At 42.0% G+C, this 19181-nt stretch overlaps 1 protein-coding gene and 1 pseudogene across 1 annotated transcript; both read right to left on the minus strand.

Annotated features, from left to right (window-relative positions):
- Nucleotides 1–3344: 3344 nt before the first annotated feature.
- Nucleotides 3345–4408, minus strand: LOC132695400 (large ribosomal subunit protein uL16-like; annotated as a pseudogene).
- A 286-nt stretch (nt 4409–4694) lies between these two features.
- Nucleotides 4695–18872, minus strand: NANOGNB (NANOG neighbor homeobox). The gene is made up of 4 exons (XM_081796291.1): nt 18791–18872; nt 6209–6525; nt 6019–6098; nt 4695–4701 (listed from the first exon to the last, which is right to left on the minus strand). Exons 1-4 carry the CDS (start codon nt 18870–18872, stop codon nt 4695–4697), a joined length of 486 nt encoding a protein of 161 aa, XP_081652417.1.
- Nucleotides 18873–19181: the final 309 nt, after the last annotated feature.

Here is a 19181-nt window from a genome sequence, read left to right on the forward strand (position 1 = left end):
AAGCCAGACACGAAGAGTCACACATTTATGTAAAATGTCCAGAATCGGTAAATCCAAGCAGACAGAAAGACTGGGTTGCAGGGGCTAGGATGGGAGAATGTTGCCTGATGGGAACCTGGTATCATTTAGGGGTAGTGGAAATATTCCGGAACTAAGTAGAGGTGAACTATTCACTTTTATTTTCATTCATTCATTCATTCATTCAATCATTCATTTTTATCTTAGAGATTGAGAGTCCCAAGCAGGCTCCACGTTCAACGTGGAGCCTGTTGAGGGGCTCAATCCTGTGACCCCGGGATCATGACCTGAGGTGAAATCAAGAGTGAGTCGCTCAACCGACTGAGACACCCAGGCGCCAAACTTTTATTTATGCTTAAAATTTTACTTATTTATTTATTCTTAATTTTTTAAAATGTTTATTTCCAAGAGAGACAGAGACAGAGGGCGAGTGGGGGAGGGGCAGAGAACGAGGGAGACACAGAATCCAAAGCAGGCTCCGGGCTCCGAGCTGTCAGCACAGAGCCCGATGTGGGGCTCAAACTCACGAACTGCGAGATCATGACCTGGGCTGAAGTTGGACACTCAACCGACTGAGCCACCCAGGCGCCCCTTTTTACTTTTATTTGTAAGTAATCTCTACACTCAATAAGGAGCTCGATATCAAGAGCCACGTTCTCTACCGACTGAGCTAGCCAGACACCCCTATTTACTTTTAAATGGCTTATTTTAGGTGAATCTCACCTCAATAAATTATTTCTATGTGGGGACTAAAGAGCAGGCCCCAATTATCTACCCCCAGAAAAGGCCCCAGGGCAGGGAGCAGCAAAGGTTCCCGCTCCCACCCAACCCCTTACACTGAGGGCCTACCTGCAGGGGACCTGGTTGTGTGTTTCCCAGTCTTCAGTCCCTAAGCTAGCCCACTCACCGTCCCCTCCCCACCCCACTGCCACCCCACCACCTTCTTTGTGCTGAGCACACCTCCCACACCCTGTGCTTCTGTCTCTCTGTCTGTGTCTCTCTCTCTCTCTCTCTCTCTCTCACACACACACACACACACACACACACACACACGCACACGCACACACACTCATCTGCCTAGGTCTGAGGCCAGCCTGGGTTGGCAACCCAGGGCAGGCCTGGACCAGGTCGGAGGGTGCAGACAGATGCCAAGCAGAGCCCTTAGGTAGAGTTCCTTAGCACGGAAGGGTAGGCAGCAGGCCCAGGTCCCATCCCTGGGTAGAAGACAGGCCAGGGAACGAAGGAGCGCTCAGCCCTCTTAAAGGAGCCAGGGGCAGGGGAAGGGCTGGGAGGGGTGTTATATTCAGCAGACGGTGAAGCTAGGCTTCTGAAGGCATCGCTAGCCCAGGGTCCCAGCACTGACCGCAAGAGGGAGGCATGGCAGCACAGCCTCAGGCACAATGGGCAAAGAGGACAAGGACTGGGCAGAAACCCTGGCCTGGGACATGGGAGCGTGGCTCCGCGATGACAGTTTTCCTAGCTTGGGAGGAGTTCTCACTCAGGCACTCAGGATTCCGGGGTCCAGCCAACAGCAACTCTGGCACCATGAGATCAGGGCCTGGGGAGGTCAGGGTAGGGGGGGCAGGATGAGGGGCGGGGCTGTAGCCCACCCTGCAAGAGGGGTGGGGGCCAGGGCATAGCCCTCCCCAGCTTGAAGGGCAGCACCCAGAGCCACCGCTGAACAGCAGGGCCCATGGCCTTTGGTGTCTCTGTGGAAATAAAGAGGTTGCTGATCAAGGCCGCAGTAGTAGAAACGGGAGCTGTTTTCTGAGCACTGTTCCCAGTTAGGGCCGGTGCCCAGAGAGGGGCTCCCGGGATGATCTCCATCTAGTAGACGTAACCTTGGTACAGCTTTTAACATAAACTACTAAGCTACTATTCTGAGTTATAATATGTTCAAAAGAAACCCTGACCTCACCTATAACTCTATCACACCCCTGAGCCATCAATGGTGATAACCAAAAAGTCATGTTTTGTCTTACTCTAATGGGAAAAAAATCTTTTTTAATTTTTTTTTTTGGGGGGGTGGGAGGGAGGGGAGGGTGGGTGATGGGTATTGAGGAGGGAACCTTTTGGGATGAGCACTGGGTGTTGTATGGAAACCAATTTGACAATAAACTTCATATATTGAAAGAAAATTATTTTTTTTTTAATTTACATCTAAGCATATAGTGCAACCATGATTTCAGGAGTAGATTCCTTAGTGCCCCTTACCCATTGAGCCCATGCCCCCCCCCCCCACAACCCCTCCAGTAACCCTCTGCTGGTTCTCCATATTTAAGAGTCTCTTCTGTTTTGTCCCCCTCCCTGTTTTTATATTATTTTTGTTTCCCTTCCCTTATGTTCATCTGTTTTGTCTCTTAAAGTCCTCATATGAGTGAAGTCATATGATTTTTGTCTTTCTCTGACTAATTTCACATTTAAAAATTTCAAAGAGGTGGGGGCACCTGGCTGGGTCAGTGGAGCATGCGACTCTTGATCTTAGGGTTGTAGGTCCGAGTCCTACAGTGGGTGTAGACATTACTTAAAAATAAAAATCAAATCCTTAAAGGGTCGCCTAGGTGGCTCAGTTGGTTAAGCGTTCAACTTCGGCTCAGGTCACGATCTCACGGGTTTGTGAGTTCAAGCCCCCCATCAGGCTCTGTGCTGACAGCTCAGAGCCTGGAGCCTCCTTCGGATTCTGTGTCTCTCTCTGTGCCAACCCTGCTCACACTCTCTCTCTCAAAAATAAATAAACATAAAAAACAAAGTAATAAAATTCTTTAAAAAATTGTTTTTCAAAGAGGTGAACAGGTAAAGTTATGGAGGTGGAGAAGAAGGTATAAGAAATTCGAAATACTCTCACATTGGTATTTCAATAGAGAGCATTATGAGTATATAAACACCACATATAAAACACAAGTTGATACAGCCTTGAATATTTCCCAGGTTAAAACCAAAAATGCAGCATGTGTAGCTGAGAGATGCAGACACAAATTGAGGGTTAGATGTTTAGGGACTGGTACTTTTTTCTTTTAAAAAAATGTGTTTTTTTTTAAGTTTATTTATTTTGAGAGGGAGAGAGAGAGAGTGCGGGGGAAGGGCAGAGAGAGAGGGAGAGAGAATCCCAGGCAGGCTCTATACTGTCAAGCACAGAGCCCGATGCAGGGCTTGAACTCATGAACCTGTGAGATCAGGACCTGAGCCAAAATCAAGAGTCTGACACTTAACTGACTGAGCCACCCAGGCCCCCCCCCCCTCTTTTTTTTTCTTACGGGAAGTAGGATTTATTGATGGGCATGAATAAGGAGGGGGTAGGGCTGTTGGGGTTCTCACGAGTGCCGAGCTCACCATTTGTTCAGGGAACCTCGATTAGGGATGCGTGTGACCCCGCAGCCATCTGGGATGAGCCACTTTTAAGCCCCCATGTCTTCAAATTCATCCACATTAAACTTAGGAAAGCCCCACTTCTTGGAAATGTGGATCTTCTGGCGGCCTGGAGACTTGAACTTGGCCCTTTCTAGGACCTCAATCACATGCTTCTTGTTCTGCAACTTGGTACAGATGGACACGATGACTTGGCCAGTGTGGACCCTGGCCACCGTGCCCTGGGGCTGCCCAAAAGTACCCAACATACCCGTCTGGAGTTTGTCAGCCCCAACACAGGAAACATCGTGTTGATGGGGATGATGGAGAAGAGCAGAGTCAAACATGGATGTGTTGGCTTTTCACCATGTACCTGTTGGCACAAATAAGGGCAGCCTCCAGGGCTGCAGAGGAGAGCTTCTCGTATTCATCTGACCCCATGCGGCCTTACAGTGGGAACTCATCCACTTTTGTCTCTTCCACTTCCGGTCAAAGATTTGGATTTTGGCATTGGGCGCCTCTGCAGAAAGGGGACTTTAAACACGACTTGTTCTTTTTTTTTTTTTTTTTTAATGTTTATTTATTTTTGAGACAGAGAGAGACAGAGCATGAGCAGGGGAGGGGCAGAGAGAGGGAGACACAGAATCTGAAGCAGGCTCCAGGCTCTGAGCTGTCAGCACAGAGCCTGATGCGGGGCTCGAACTCACGAACTGTGAGATCATGACCTGAGCCGAAGTCAGACGCTTAACCAACTGAGCCACCCAGGCGCCCCTAAACACGACTTGTTCTTACAATATCAGTAACACTGGGCGGAGCAGTGGCCCATAGCAACTTCAGAGGTGGGCTGAAAAAAAAGAGAGAAACTGGTACTTGTTGATAAAATCGCATTATTTTTTTTTTTAATGTTTATTTTTGAGAGAGAGAGAGACAGACTGGGAGTGGGGGAGGGGAAGAGAGAAGGAGGCACAGAATCTGAAGCAGGATCCAGGCTCTGAGCTGTCAGCACAGAGCCCGACGCGGGGCTCGAACTCACAGACTGCGACATGATGATCGGAGCCGGAAGTCAGACATTCAACTGACTGAGCCACCCAGGCGCCTCAATAAAATCACACTATTTCCCAGCAATTCAGATTGCTCATTTATGGTGTAGGGTGATGATCAAGTGAGGTAATACATTAAAAATTGTCTACATACATCTACATAAATAATACATAAAAATTCTATATACAAGCTAGTCTAATACTTTGAAAAATGTTGATGTTGTTCTTAAGTTTTTCCACTCATGACGTTCTGCCAATAGGTAACACAGAAAAGACAAGCACCCTAAATATTCAGCATCTAAGGAACAAAAAAAGACAAAATTATTAATTCTATAGTGCAATTAATAAACGTTTAATGGCCATAGTTATATATTTGATAATATGACTCCATTGCAAATGCAGTCATTGCAATATGGATTTTTGTGTGTTGAGCAGAGTAACAAATAGGACAAGGACAATCAATGATTCTCTGTGTCACTGGCTGGAACGTGAAAAGTTTTATTTATTTTTTTTTAAGTTTATTTATGTTGAGAGAGAGAACTAGAGAGCACGAGCAGGGGAGGGGCAGAGATGGGGGGAGGAGGCAGGAGGAGGGGAGAGAAATCCCAAGCAGGCTCCATGTTGTTAGCATGGAGCCCGACTCAGGGCAGGATCTCAGGAAACCTGATATCATGACCTGAGCTGAAACCGAGAATTAGATGCTTAACCAACTAAGCCACCCAGGCACTCTCCCCTCCTCCGCTTTTTTTTTTTTTTTTAACATGTATTCTTACTTTATTAAATCTTACTAGTATTCTTTAATGAAAAACACACAAATGAGTAGGCTATATTGAAGAAATCTTATTTTTTTTAAACTTTTTTTAATTTATTTTTTATTTTTTTATTTATTTTTGAGACAGAGAGAGACAGAGCATGAATGGGGGAGGGGCAGAGAGAGAGGGAGACACAGAATCGGAAGCAGGCTCCAGGCTCTGAGCCATCAGCCCAGAGCCCGACGAGGGGCTTGAACTCACGGACCGTGAGATCGTGACCTGAGCTGAAGTCGGACGCTTAACCGACTGAGCCACCCAGGCGCCCCAAGAAATCTTATTTTTATAACAGGGATAAGAAGCCTTTAAGATGCTTCCAGGTATTATCTTCAGTAATGCTTCTTATCTTTATTCTGGGACTCCAGGTCATATTCAGCCCCTACAGCTACCACAAATGCAGCAAATCCCTATTTGAATCCTTGTAATAATGCACCAGCAAAGGAAACATTGTTTGCAAAGCCACTCATGTATCTCCAAGTTTCATTGCAGCCCAATGGCTCCCTTAGCCCTTGTTCTGCCAGCTTGTTTTGGACCGTTTCTAATGGTGTCCCTTTTATCTTCCATTATTTATAATCTGGAAGTTCTAGTTTACTATGATCATGTCCTTGGGCCATATCTGACGGCAATCTGACCTCTCACGACATCCAGTATTCAACCCTGTAGTCGGAACCAAGTGGGAATGGTGGAACATGAAAAGTTTATGGGAAATCCAATAACTATGGAAACACAATCTGTCTCTAAAAGTCAATAAATTCCTTTTTTTTACTTCCTTACAACCAAGTAGTCTACATATAACACATTCTTACCTCTTAGGTCTCTTCTTATGTTTCCTCTTGTACATCACTTTATTGTATTTCTTCCTCCTTTTATGAAACCACTGCTTTATCTGCAAAAAAATAAGGTGGGGAGGTGATGAATCAAGGAATAAGGTATTGGCCTGTCTGGGTAAAAATACTCCACAGGTGACTCCGTCAAGGAAGAAATATGTTGTCATACCTGTTTTACTGTCATATTAAATTCAAATGCAAGTGATCGGCTATCTCCCGTTGTGGGGCATTTGTTTAACTTAAATGTTGCCCAGAGAGTGTCCATGAGGGGCTTACTGACTAATCTTTCCTGGGGATGTTGTTCTTCATTTTCTTCTTCCATTTCTTGTTCTTCTTCCAGTTTCTCTTCTAGTTCCTCCTTTTTTTCTTCCCTTTCTCTTTCTTTCCATTTTTTCTTTCCCTTTCGTTCATCATCACTATGGTTCCTATTTGATTGTTCTGGGTTTTGATCGCAAAGCACATCTGGTTCTTTCTGTATAGCAAAATCTGTGAAATAAAATCAAACTGCAGCTAAATTTGACTTTTAGATCATAGTCAACATTCTTCAGTGTGAGACTATATATTTGATTTTCATAAAATATGAGTGTTGTACATTGTTGGAAAAAAGAGAGAAAAGAAAAAGTCAAGTTATGAAAATCAGTGAAGATTTTCATAAAAATATCATTTTAAAAATGATTTACTTTTGGCGGTGCCTGGGTGGCTCAGTTGGTTAAGTGTCCGACTTTGGCTCATATCATGATCTCAGGGTCCATGAGTTCGAGCCCTGCGTCGGGCTCTGTGCTGGCAGCTCAGAGCCTGGAGCCTGCTTCAGATTCTGTGTGTGTCTCTCTCTCTGTCCCTCCCCCACTCATGCTCTCTCTTTCAAAAATGAATAAACATTAAAAAAATTTTTTAATAATATCCTTTTGGATTTAAATATACACTGAGTACGGAAAGGGGCTATGTATTGAAATTAACAATCCCTTTGTTATGTTAAAAAATAAGTTATCTTGATATAAATAAGTTACGAATGACCTTATTTAAAGAACTATTCAGGTTTTTTTTTTTTCCTCTTATGAGAGTTTTGGTAAAATATACAATCTTTAGAAATTTGTTCATTATGTTTTGGTTTTCCTAGGATTGTTATTATTATTATTTTTAAAAAAATTTTTAATGTTTATTTATTCTTGACAGAGAGAGAGTGAGACAGAGCACAAGCAGGGGAGGGGCAGAGAGAGGGGGAGGAGACACAGAATTTGAAGCAGGCTCCAGGCTCTGAGCTGTCAGCAGAGAACCAGATGCGGGGCTCAAACTCATGAACCATGAGATCATGACCTGAGCCGAAGCTGGACGCTTAACCGACTGAGCCACACAGGTGCCCCCCTAGGATTGTTATTATTGATAATGATTATGATTATGATTATTTTAAGTAAGCTCTACACTCAATGTGGGGCTTGAACTCCCAACCCTGTGATCAAGAATTGTATTTTCTGGGGGTGCCTGGGTGGCATAGTAGGTTAAGTGTTTGACTATTGATTTTGACTCAGGTCATGATCTCATGGTTCATGAGTTCGAGCCCCGGATTGGGCTCTGCACTGGTAGGATGGAGCTTGCTTGGGGTTCTCTCTCTCTACTCTCTCTCTGCCCCCCCCCTTACGCATTCTCTTTCTCACTCTCTCTCTCAGATAAATAGGTAAACTTAAAAAAATAACAAAGACACATAAGAAAAAGAACATAATTAGAAACACAACAGAAAGCAATAGTAATTAAGACAGTAAAGTATTATTGTACAGATGGACCAATTAACTCCTGGAACTGAAAGGGAGTCTAGAAACAGATCCATGGATATAATCAAAAGTTGATATATGATAGAGGAGAACTATAGGTCAGTAATAAGCTATTTAATAAATACTGCTAGAAAAGATTGATAAAATTTATATTAAAAATTGTAACTGCTGGGGCACCTGGGTGGCTCAGTCAGTTCAGCATCCAACTTCGGCTCAGGTCATGATCTCGCGGTTCGTGAGTTCGAGCCCCATATCGGGCTCTGTGCTGACAGCTCAGAGCCTCCAGCCTTCTTCGGATTCTGTATCGCCCTCTCTCTGCCCCTCCCCTGCTCGCCCTCTATCTTTCCCTCCCTCAAAATAAATAAACATTAAAAAAAAATTATAAGAAACTGCTATTCACCAAAGATCTTAGAAATAACATGGAAAGCCATAAATCTAGGGAAATTTTTTGTAACAGATAACTGACAAATTATTGGTATCTACAATGTACTAAGAATTCCCATTAATTAATAAGTAAAAGAAAAGCAATCCAACAGAAAAAAAAAAAAGTAGAGTGGGGGCAAGTGTCAGAATAGCTCTAAATGGCCACTATTTTAGAAAGAATTTTAACCTCAATAATAGTCAAGATGAAGATAAGAATGAAATGTCATTTTGTACCCACATGAGAGGCAGAAATGAAGAAATCTAATAATACCAAGTGTTAGTGGTGGATTGACAAAACTTAAAAAAAAATTTTTTAATGTTTAGTCATTTTTGAGAGAGAGAGAAACAGAGCAAGCAGGGGAGGGGCAGAGAGAAAGGGAGACACAGAATCGGAAGCAGGTTCCAGGCTCTGAGCTGTCAGCACAGAGCCTGAGGGAGGGCTTGAACTCACGAACCGCAAGATCATGACCTGAACCAAAGTCGGTGCTTAACCAACTGAGCCACCAGGTGCTCCCGAAAACTTTTTTTTAAAGGAACATTTGTATATTTTGGGTGAAAGTGTATAAATCCAAGTTGCTTAGGAAACAATTTAACACATTTTTAGAAAAGTATACATTCTCAGGGCACCTGAGTGGCTCAGTCAGTTGACTGTCTAACTTCGGCTCAGGTCATGATCTCGCAGTTGGGGAGTTCAAGCCCCACATCGGGCTCTGTGCTGACCACTCAGAGCCTGCAGCCTGCTTCGGATTCTGTGTCTCCCTCTCCCTCTGCCCCTCCCCCGCTTGTGCTCTGTCTCTGTCTCTCAAAAATGAATAAATGTAAAAAAAAAAATTTAAAAAAATAATGTAATAGCATTGACTTAAAAAACAGAAGTGAAAAAAAAAACAAACAAACAACCAGAAGTGGAAATAATCCAGTGTCCATTGTCAGAATGAAGTTAATGAATTAAAGCCACATCCAACTAATTTTAGAAACATAATTTTGAGTAAAACAACAAGTCAAAAGTACATAGTAATTAATATTTTTTTAAAGATCAAAAAACACGTAATATTATTGAAGGGTGCATAAATATGTGATAAAAATTATAAAACTGGGGCGCCTGGATGGCGCAGTCGGTTAAGCGTCCGACTTCAGCCAGGTCACGATCTCGCGGTCCGTGAGTTCGAGCCCCGCGTCGGGCTCTGGGCTGATGGCTCGGAGCCTGGAGCCTGTTTGTGATTCTGTGTCTCCCTCTCTCTCTGCCCCTCCCCCGTTCATGCTCTGTCTCTCTCTGTCCCAAAAATAAAAATAAAAAAACGTTGAAAAAAAATTATTTAAAAAAAAATTATAAAACTAAGGCAATAATATAATTCAGGAAGATGGTTGGAAAAACAGCATAGGATAGAGGAGATATACATATAAGTAGATGAAATGTAGGGGTAATGCTATACTTATATTGGTAAATGTTATATTACTATATTATTTAATACATAGTATATATTAATATACAGTTTTATAAAATATATTGTTTTTTGTTGGTTGGTCCTTTCGTGTTCATGTCATTAATTTCCTTATAAATTAAGTATATATCAAATATGTTTTTGCATATTTCAAGCATTACATATTTTTTAATGTTTTATTTATTTTTGAGAGAGAGAGAGAGAGAAAGAGAGAGCACAAGTAGGGGAGGGACAGGGAAAGAGGGAGACAGAGGATCCAAAGCAGGCTCCCGGCAGCGAGCCTGATGTGGAGCTCGAACTCACAAACCACAAGATCACGACCTAAACCAAAGCTGGACGCTCAACTAACTGAGCCACCCAGGTGCCCCTTAGCCTCCTTTTTTATACGGTAATAGTTAAAAACCTAAATCAATCATTAATCATAGGCTCATCTCTTTTACTTTGGTTGGATTTAAGTTCTTCCTAAAACTACGTGAGAAAAACATATATTCAAATGACATCTCTTATACCCTGTTGGTGAGAGTCCAAACCAGTAAAAATCTTTTTGAAAGGAATTTGGAAGTACCTGACAAGGTGTACAATGTACAGACTTTGATCCAGCAAATTCAAGAAGTACTTGCTCCTTAGCATAAAATTGTATGTAAAAAGATGTTTATTGTAACATCCTTATGGTAAAAGGATTGTTTATTATAGGTAATGTTATTTTTTTTAATGATTTTAAAATTTTTGAGTAATCTTTCCATCCAAAGTAGGGCTCACACTCACAATCCCAAGATCATGAGTCCCATTCTCCACTGACTGAGCCAGCTGGGTGCCCCAGTAATGTAATTTATTTTATTTTATTTTATTTTTTAATTTTTTCTTTTTTAACATTTATTTATTTTTGAGAGACAGAGAGAGACAGAGCATGAACGGGGGAGGGGCAGAGAGAGAGGGAGACACAGAATCGGAAGCAGGCTCCAGGCTCTGAGCCATCAACCCAGAGCCCAACGCGGGGCTCCAACTCACGGACCGCGAGATCGTGACCTGAGCTGAAGTCGGACGCTCAACCGACTGAGCCACCCAGGCGCCCCATGTAATTTTTTTTAAACTAATGTTCATCAATGGACGAATGCTGAAGGTTTTTTTTGTTTGTTTATTTATTTATTTTGAGAGAAAGAAAGAGAGAGGGAGCACAAACAGAGGAGGGACAGAGAGAGAGGGAGAAAGAGACAATCCCAAGCAGGCTCCGCACTGTCAGTGCACAGCCCGGTACAGGGCTCAAACCCACGAACCGCGAGATCACGACCTGAGCTGAAATCAAGAGTCTGATGTTTAACCGACTGAGCCATCCTGGCGCCCCAGTAATGACTTTCTATGATTTGCTTATAGGCACAAGAATGATTAAGAATGGAATAAATGATAAGGAACGATTTGCTTATTATTTGATTTCTACTTAATTTGTACTTACTCCAACTTGGTGATTTTGTGAAGTTGTCACCAGCTTCCAGCCCTCGCTGATGTAGGCTCATGATTGTTTTGTTTGTCTCCTAGATGCTCTGCTTGATGTTTAGAGATAAAACAATTCTCAGCCCCAGACAATTTTATCTAAGAGAAGTCCTGAAAGAGATAAAAAAGTGTATTGTTGTAGGAACACACTCAAAAGCTCTTATAAATAAATGACTGCATTTGCTACTTTTCAGAATGTTTCTAAAAAAAATTTTTTTTTAATGTTTATTTATTCTTGAGAGAGAGACATAGAGCATGAGGTGGGGAGGGGCAGAGAGGGAGAGAGACACACAATCGGAAGCAGACTCCAGGCTCTGAGCCATCAGCACAGAGCCCAACGCGGGGCTCCAACTCACGAACGGTGAGATCTTGACCTGAGCCAAAGTTGGACGCTTAGCCAGCTGAGCCACCCAGGTGCCCCCAGCATGTTTTTAATTTGAAAAAAAAAATCATTAAACTTACGAAGTTCACAGCTTGAACCTCATTGCTCTGTTTTTGTTCAAAATACAGAAAACAAAAAAGAATTATTAGAGAATAAAAATATGTCCAAGTAGCATGCTTGCTACGAAAATAAACCAATAAATAAAATACAGAGAATTTTTTTTATGCCTAAAATTTGAGTGACCACTAGTACGGGATTGGTTGCAATGACTCCTAATTTCAATATATCTGAAAGCGTTGTTTTCCCACGTTTTGATCTCTCAAGCAAACGTAAAATGTTATCTTCTGATAATTCACAAGAGACAGTGAATATCTCCTTGAAGATTTTGGGCACCATTATAATTTAGCAAACTAAACTTTTATTATTTTTCTCCCAGCAGCCTCTGACACCTGTTTCAACATTTGCCTTTCCCATTCCCCCAGGCCTCCCAGTTTCCAAACAACCCTGTATCCATCCTGGAGGGCACTGTTCAAACCCAGACCTTATTTTGCTTTAGTTTTTGCAATTAATGCTCTTGTGACTGTGGGCAATTTACTATCCCTCTCTGTGTTTAGTCTCCTTGGCTGAAAATCGGCCCCATACGATTGTTGTGAGGTCCAAGAGTGCTAAAAACAGGACCAATGCTCAGAATTCAATAAACCCTTGCTTTTATTGTTGAAAGCGATAGATCTTTACAGGTCTCTGGTGCTTGGGTGATACTGATGCGGTGTGTGTAACTTGGTGGTACCTGCCATTGCCAGGTGCCCTGGATCATTCCTGCTCTTGGCATCTTCCGTTTCTGGTATCGTAGGCTACCTTTTGCCCTTTTTCTTCCCAAACACCGGCTTTCATATATAGAAACTTTTTTTTTTTTTTTAATATATATATTTTTTTAACGTTTTATTTATTTTTGAGACAGAGAGAGACAGAGCATGAACGGGGGAGGGGCAGAGAGAGAGGGAGACACAGAATCGGAAGCAGGCTCCAGGCTCTGGGCCATCAGCCCAGAGCCCGACGTGGGGCTCGAACTCATGGACTGTGAGATCGTGACCTGAGCTGAAGTCGGACGCTTAACCGACTGAGCCACCCAGGCGCCCCTAGAAACTTAACCACTTTAGTTAGAAAAAGAAATGTGCAGGGGTGCCTGAGTGGCTCAGTCAGTTGACTGTGTGACTCGTGGTTTTGGCTCAGGTCATGATTTCACGGATCGTGGGTTTGAGCCCAGCATTGGGCTCTGTGCTCACAGTGCAGAGCCTGCCTGGGATTCTTTCTCTCTCTCCATCTTTGCCCCTTGGTCTCTCTCTCTCTCTCTGTCTCTCAAAATAAGTAAATAAACTTAAAAATAAAAAATAAATAAAGGGCACTATCTCTAAAAAAAAATGTGCAAAGAAAATTTAGGAATAGGGTTATAACGCTAGCAAAATAGAATCATTAATGAGAAAAACTACATCTAGAGAGAAGGTTCAAGTTTAGGGATAAGATGTATGTCATTTACCAAGCCGCAAAAAAATAGATTTTCTGGGGACTCATTTAATAATTTTCCTTCTTATTAAATTTTACATGCTGAAATTTCTCCTAGGGTGCCTGGTTGGCTCAGCCCAAAGAGCATGTGACTCTTGGTCTCTGGGTTGTGAGTTTAAGCCTCACATTGGGTATAGAGATTACTAAAAAAAAAATAAACTTAAAAAAAATTTCTCTTATTGTGAGATTTTTTCATTTATGCAAGTCTTTTTAAAACAATTTTTTTGTTTTTGTTTTTGTTTTTTTTTTTTAAATTTTTTTTTAACGTTTATTTATTTTTGAGACAGAGAGAGACAGAGCATGAACAGGGGAGGAGCAGAGAGAGAGGGAGACACAGAATCTGAAACAGGCTCCAGGCTCTGAGCTGTCAGCACAGAGCCCGACGTGGGGCTCGAACTCACGGACCGTGAGATCATGACCTGAGCCGAAGTCGGACGCTTAACCGACCAAGCCACCCAGGCGCCCCTAAAACAATTTTTTTGATGTTTATTTATTTTTGAGAGAGACAGAGCATGAGCTGGGGGGGAGGGCAGAGAGAGAGGGAGACACAGGATCTGAAGCAGGCTCCAGGCTCTGAGCCCTCAGCACAGAGCCCAATGTGGGGCTCAAACTCATAGACTGTGAGATCATGACCGGAGCCACAGTCGGATGCTTAGCCGACTGAGCCACCCAGGTGCCCCTCGTTTATGCAATGATCTTACTGGTCCACATACTTTTTTTCAACTGAGTATTTGTAGATAACTCTTACATATAAGGAAGCAATGAATCCAGATTCCCTAGGCTCTATGCCAGACCTACTGGATCACATGATCTTATAAAGTCTTATCTAGATGAACACTCTTATTTTTTTTTTAATGCCCTCTTTATTTTTTTTAAGTAAACTGTCCCCAATGTGGGGCCCACACTCACGACCCCAAGATCAAGTGTCATACGCTGTACTGACTCAGCCAGCCAGATACCCTGTGAAGTCCTTTTTAAACAAAATTTTGATTGTATGGCCACCATTTAAAAAAATCAAGAGATTTGGGGTGCCCGGCTGGCTCAGTTGGTAGAGTATGTGACTCTTGATCTTGAGGTTGTGAGTTCAAGCCCCGTGCTGGGTATAGTGATTACTTAAAAATAAAATCTTTAAACAACAACAACAACAAGAGACTCAACATCAAAATTTAAATTTCTAGATTAAAAAAAATCTGAAATCAGTGGTCCTAAATTTTCATGTCATCACCAATTGGCTGTATCTTGTCCTCTTTAGATGGATTCTGCTTTCTCTAATTAACTGGAGTCCACACTACCTGCTTAATTTCACCTGCCAACCACTGGCAGGCAGAAAAAAAAGAAAAAAATAACACATACACTCATTCTCCATTTCTGACTCAGAAGATCATATATTTTTATATAATAAAACCGCTCTTCCCATTTAACTGTTCAGCTCTGCTGTGGTCAAACTTACACTCTGTTATTACTAAAACCCATAACTATTTTGATTTTTTAAAGCAGGCTCCATGCTTAAGGTGGCGCTTGAACTCATGATCCTGAGATCGAGAGTCACATGCTTTACTGACTGAGCCAGCCAAGAGCACCTAAAATCCACAACTATTCGAAAAATTTTGCTTTTCACTGAGGATCTCTGGCTACAAATGGCTGCAATAGGGAATACCACTGTCAGGCTAGTAGAATCTTGGAGATTTATGTTTGGTTTTGTTTTTACTTGCTTTTCCTCCACAAAATTCCAAAATCAAGGTTTGTCTAAGGGGGGATGGAACAAAGAAAACAAAAACAGAGGACTTGAGAACATGCAAGGGGGCGCGGATCAGATGTTGGAGAACAGAGAGCGCCACTGAAAGAATGCAAGCACATAGATCCTAGCTTTTATCCACAGTTCTATCCTAGTCCCCGACAGATGATAGATAGATGGATGATAGATCGGTAGACAGATGATAGATAGATGGATGATAGATCGGTAGACAGATGATAGATAGATGATAGATCAATACATCTATAGATAGATCGATAAATTGATAGATGATAGATCGCTAGATGATAGATCGCTAGAGCAATAGATCAATAAATCAATCGATAGATGATAGATAGATAGGATCAGTCCAAACTTGCACTACTGGTAAGATTTGTAGTTAGGGTTTAAACTCTGATCTGCCAAGCTAAAAAAAAAACACACACACACACAACCAAAACACTTCATGTATTATACTATGGAATATCATGCACCAATGAAAAAGTATTAAGTAGATCAATAAAGACTAACATGGAAAGATGTTCCAGTATATTTGAAATAAAAGAAACACTTCAAATGAACACATAAAGTAGAACAGATTTCTTGGAGAGAAAAACAAATCTTATACATGTGCACATAACCAAAGGGCTTCACCAGGGAAATACCAACATTTAATAATAATTGAATACTTGCAAACTCGTCCCCAAAAAACCGAAGAGAAAGGAACACTTCCCAACTCATTCTATGAGGCCAGTATTAATTACCCTGTGTTATCAGTCGGGGTTTAACCAGAGAAACAGAACCAGGAGGGGATCTATATCAAGAAACTTATTATAAGGAGTTGACTCACATGATGGTGGGAACTGTCCAGGTAAGTCTGAAATCCTTTGGGCAGCTGTCAGAACAGCTGTCAGAAGCTGCTGTCCACAGAATTTGTTCTCTTCAGGGAAGCTTCAGCTGTACTCTTTTTTTTTTTTAACGTTTATTTATTTTTGAGACAGAGAGAGACAGAGCATGAACGGGGGAGGGGCAGAGAGAGAGGGAAACACAGAATCGGAAGCAGGCTCCAGGCTCTGAGCCATCAGCGCAGAGCCCGACGCGGGGCTCGAACTCACGGACTGCGAGATCGTGACCCGGGCTGAAGTCGGACGCTTAACCGACTGAGCCACCCAGGCGCCCCACAGCTGTACTCTTAAAGCCTTAACTGATAGGGGCCCCTGGTTGGTTCAGTCGGTTGAGCAACCGACTCTTGATTTGGGCTCGGGTAGTGATCTTTCAGGTCGTGAGATTGAGCCCTGTGTCAGGATTCTCTCTCTCTCCTTCTCTTTCTGCTCCCCTTCCTCTCTAGGTAAACACTAAAAAAACAAAAACAAAAACAAAAAACCCCAAAAAACAAAAACCACACACCTTAATTGATTGGATTAGGCTGAATTAGGTGTACTCAGGCCTACGGTTATGGAAGGATAATCTTCCCTACTTTAAGTCAACTGATGAGAGATTTTAATTGCATCTAAAAGATACCTTAAAAATACCAGCAATCCCTACATTAGTGTTTGATTGGGTAACCGGGGTCTGTAGCCTAGGCATGTTGCACAGAAAACTGACCATCACACCCTTATGCCAAAACCAGACAGGGAGATCAAGAAAAGAAAACGATTGACTAACAAACTTTATGAATAGCAGACGCAAAAATCTTCAACAAAATGCTGGCGATTCAAAGCCAGCAATGTATAAAAAGGATTATACACTGTGACCAAGTGGGATTTATGGCAGAAATGTGAGGTTGGTTCCATATTGCGAAAATCCATCAGTGTAATGCTTCAGTAGAATAGAGGGAAAAAACCATATGAACATCTCAATAGAGGCAGGAAAAACTTTCTCTAAAAGTTAAACGTACAGTCACCAGATGACCCAGCAATTTTTCTCTTAGGTACTCTATGCAAGAGATATGAAAACATATGCCCACACAAAAATTTGTTATGTGAATGTTCATAGCAACAATGCTTATAATAGCCAACGAGTAGAAACAATTGAAATGTCCACCAACTGGTGAATAAGTGAAATATAGTGTATCCATACAATGGAATATTATCTAGCCACAATTGAAGGATAAACTATTAATTCATGCTCAGTGTGAATGGATCTTGAAAATATGCTGAAAGAAGCCAGACAAAAAAGGTCATATACTATACGATTCTATGTATATGAAATATCAAGTACAGGCAAATCTACAGAGGCAGAAAATAGATTAGTGGTTGTCAGGAACTAAAGTAGGGCAGAAGGGGAAATGTCTGATAATAGGCTTTTCTTTTTACTTTTTTTTAATTTTAATTTTTTATTTTTTTAGTATATGAAATTTATTGTCAAATTGGTTTCCATACAACACCCAGTGCTCGTCCCAAAAGATGCCCTCTTCAATGCCCATCATCTCCCCTCCCCTCCCCTCCCTTTTTTTTTTAAATTTAGTTTATTTACTTTGAGAGAGACAGAGACAGCATGAGTAGGGGAAGGGCAGAGAGAGAAGGAGGCAGAAAATCCCAAGCAGGCTTCACACTGGCAGTGCAAAGCCCGACATTGGGCTCAAAGTCCCGATCCGTGAGATCATGACCTGAGCCAAAACCAAGAGTCGGATGCTGAACCGACTGAGCCACCCGGGTGCCTCTAACAGGCTTCTTTTTAAGGTGATAAAAATGTTCTGGGATTAAATAGTGGTGATGGTTGTACAACATCGTGAATGTACTAAGAAACCACTGAATTTTACACTTTAAAAGAATGAATTCTATGGTTTGTAAGTCATATCTTAATTTTTAAAAGCACTCACATAGGATTTTAGACCATACTATAGCTAAATGGCTTAGATGCTTAAAAAAATAACTGAAATTGAAATTCAATGTACTAACTCTTTTAAAACTTGCAACTTCAAATTTGCGGGATTCACATCAGTAGTTACATCATTTTCCCCATCACTTCCACCCACAATATAAACATGCTGTAATTATTATCAGGTTAGAAAAACAAAAACACACATCCCTCTAATGCTTCTGCCCCATTTCTGTATTTTCTCTTTAATTTTTTTAAATATTTTTTTAAAATTTTTTTAACGTTTATTTATTTTTGAGACAGAGAGAGACAGAGCATGAACAGGGGGAGGGTCAGAGAGAGGGAGACACAGAATCTGAAACAGGCTCCAGGCTCTGAGCTATCAGCACAGGGCCCGGCACGGGGCTCGAACTCACAGACTGCGAGATCATGACCTGAGCCGAAGTCGGCCGCTTAACCGACTGAACCACCCAGGCGCCCCAAATATTTATTTATTTAAAAAAAAAAAATTTTTTTTTTAATGCTTATTTATTTTTAAGACAGAGAGACAGAGCATGAACAGGGGAGGGGCAGAGAGAGAGGGAGACACAGAATCTGAAACAGGCTCCAGGCTCTGAGCTGTCAGCACAGAGCCCGATGTGGGGCTCGAACTCATAGACCGCGAGATCATGACCTGAGCTTAACTAACTGAGCCACCCAGGCACCCCTATAGCAAAACTCTTTTTTTTTTTTTTTAATTTTTTTTAACATTTTATTTATTTTTGAGACAGGGAGAGACAGAGCATGAACAGGGGAGGGTCAGAGAGAGGGAGACACAGAATCCAAAACGGGCTCCAGGCTCTGAGCTGTCAGCACAGAGCCCGAGGCGGGGCTCAAACTCACGGACCACGAGATCATGACCTGAGCCGAAGTCGGCCGCTTAACCGACTGAGCCACCCAGGCACCCCGCAAAACTCTTTTAAAAAGTTCTCTATGTTTGCTGTTTGCATGCTGGTGATTTTTTTCCTCCTCTTTCTCTCTTGAATTTACTCCAATCAGGCTTTCCCATCCAACCTCCACAGATATTCCTCTTGTCAAAGTCATGAGTTAATAATGCTAACATTGCCAAAATCTAATGATCCATTCCCAATCCCCATCTTACTTGAAGTATCAGGAGCTTTTGAAGTATCAGGAGTCTTCCCTACTTTGAAAAAGCTTTCTTCTGATAGTTTCCAGGACACCATCGTTTCCTGAGTTTCCTTCTATATCCACGGCTGCTCCTTCAAAGTTTTCTTTGTTCCTTCTCTTTCCTCCCACCTCTCCCCAGCCTTGGTCCTGTCGAATCACTCAAGATTAAATCCCTCAATCTCTTCTCTCCTATATATATACCGAGGGTCCTAGCCTCGGTAATCCAATCTCAAGGATTATCCACCCAAATGCTAATCACTGCCAGATTATCTCTAGGCTCATATACCCAACTCTCAATTCAGTATTTCTGCCTGGATGTCTACTAGGTAGCTTAAGTCAAAGCTAAAATTCCCAGACTCGGGGTG

Source organism: Panthera onca, chromosome B4 (genome assembly GCF_046562875.1).
Source record: "Panthera onca isolate mPanOnc1 chromosome B4, mPanOnc1 haplotype 2, whole genome shotgun sequence".
Classification (NCBI taxonomy): domain Eukaryota; kingdom Metazoa; phylum Chordata; class Mammalia; order Carnivora; family Felidae; genus Panthera; species Panthera onca.

Bases quoted from the DNA above. Each gene is read 5' to 3' on its own strand.
- NANOGNB (XM_081796291.1), bottom strand. From the start codon at position 18,872: ATGGTGTCCTGGAAACTATCAGAAGAAAGCTTTTTCAAAGTAGGGAAG. The intron at 6,526-18,790 runs GTAAGATGGGGA...TTTATTTCACAG, and splicing joins AAAAGCTCCTGATACTTCAA to ATTTTGCTATACAGAAAGAA. The intron at 6,099-6,208 runs GTATGACAACAT...ATTTTTTTGCAG, and splicing joins TTAATATGACAGTAAAACAG to ATAAAGCAGTGGTTTCATAA.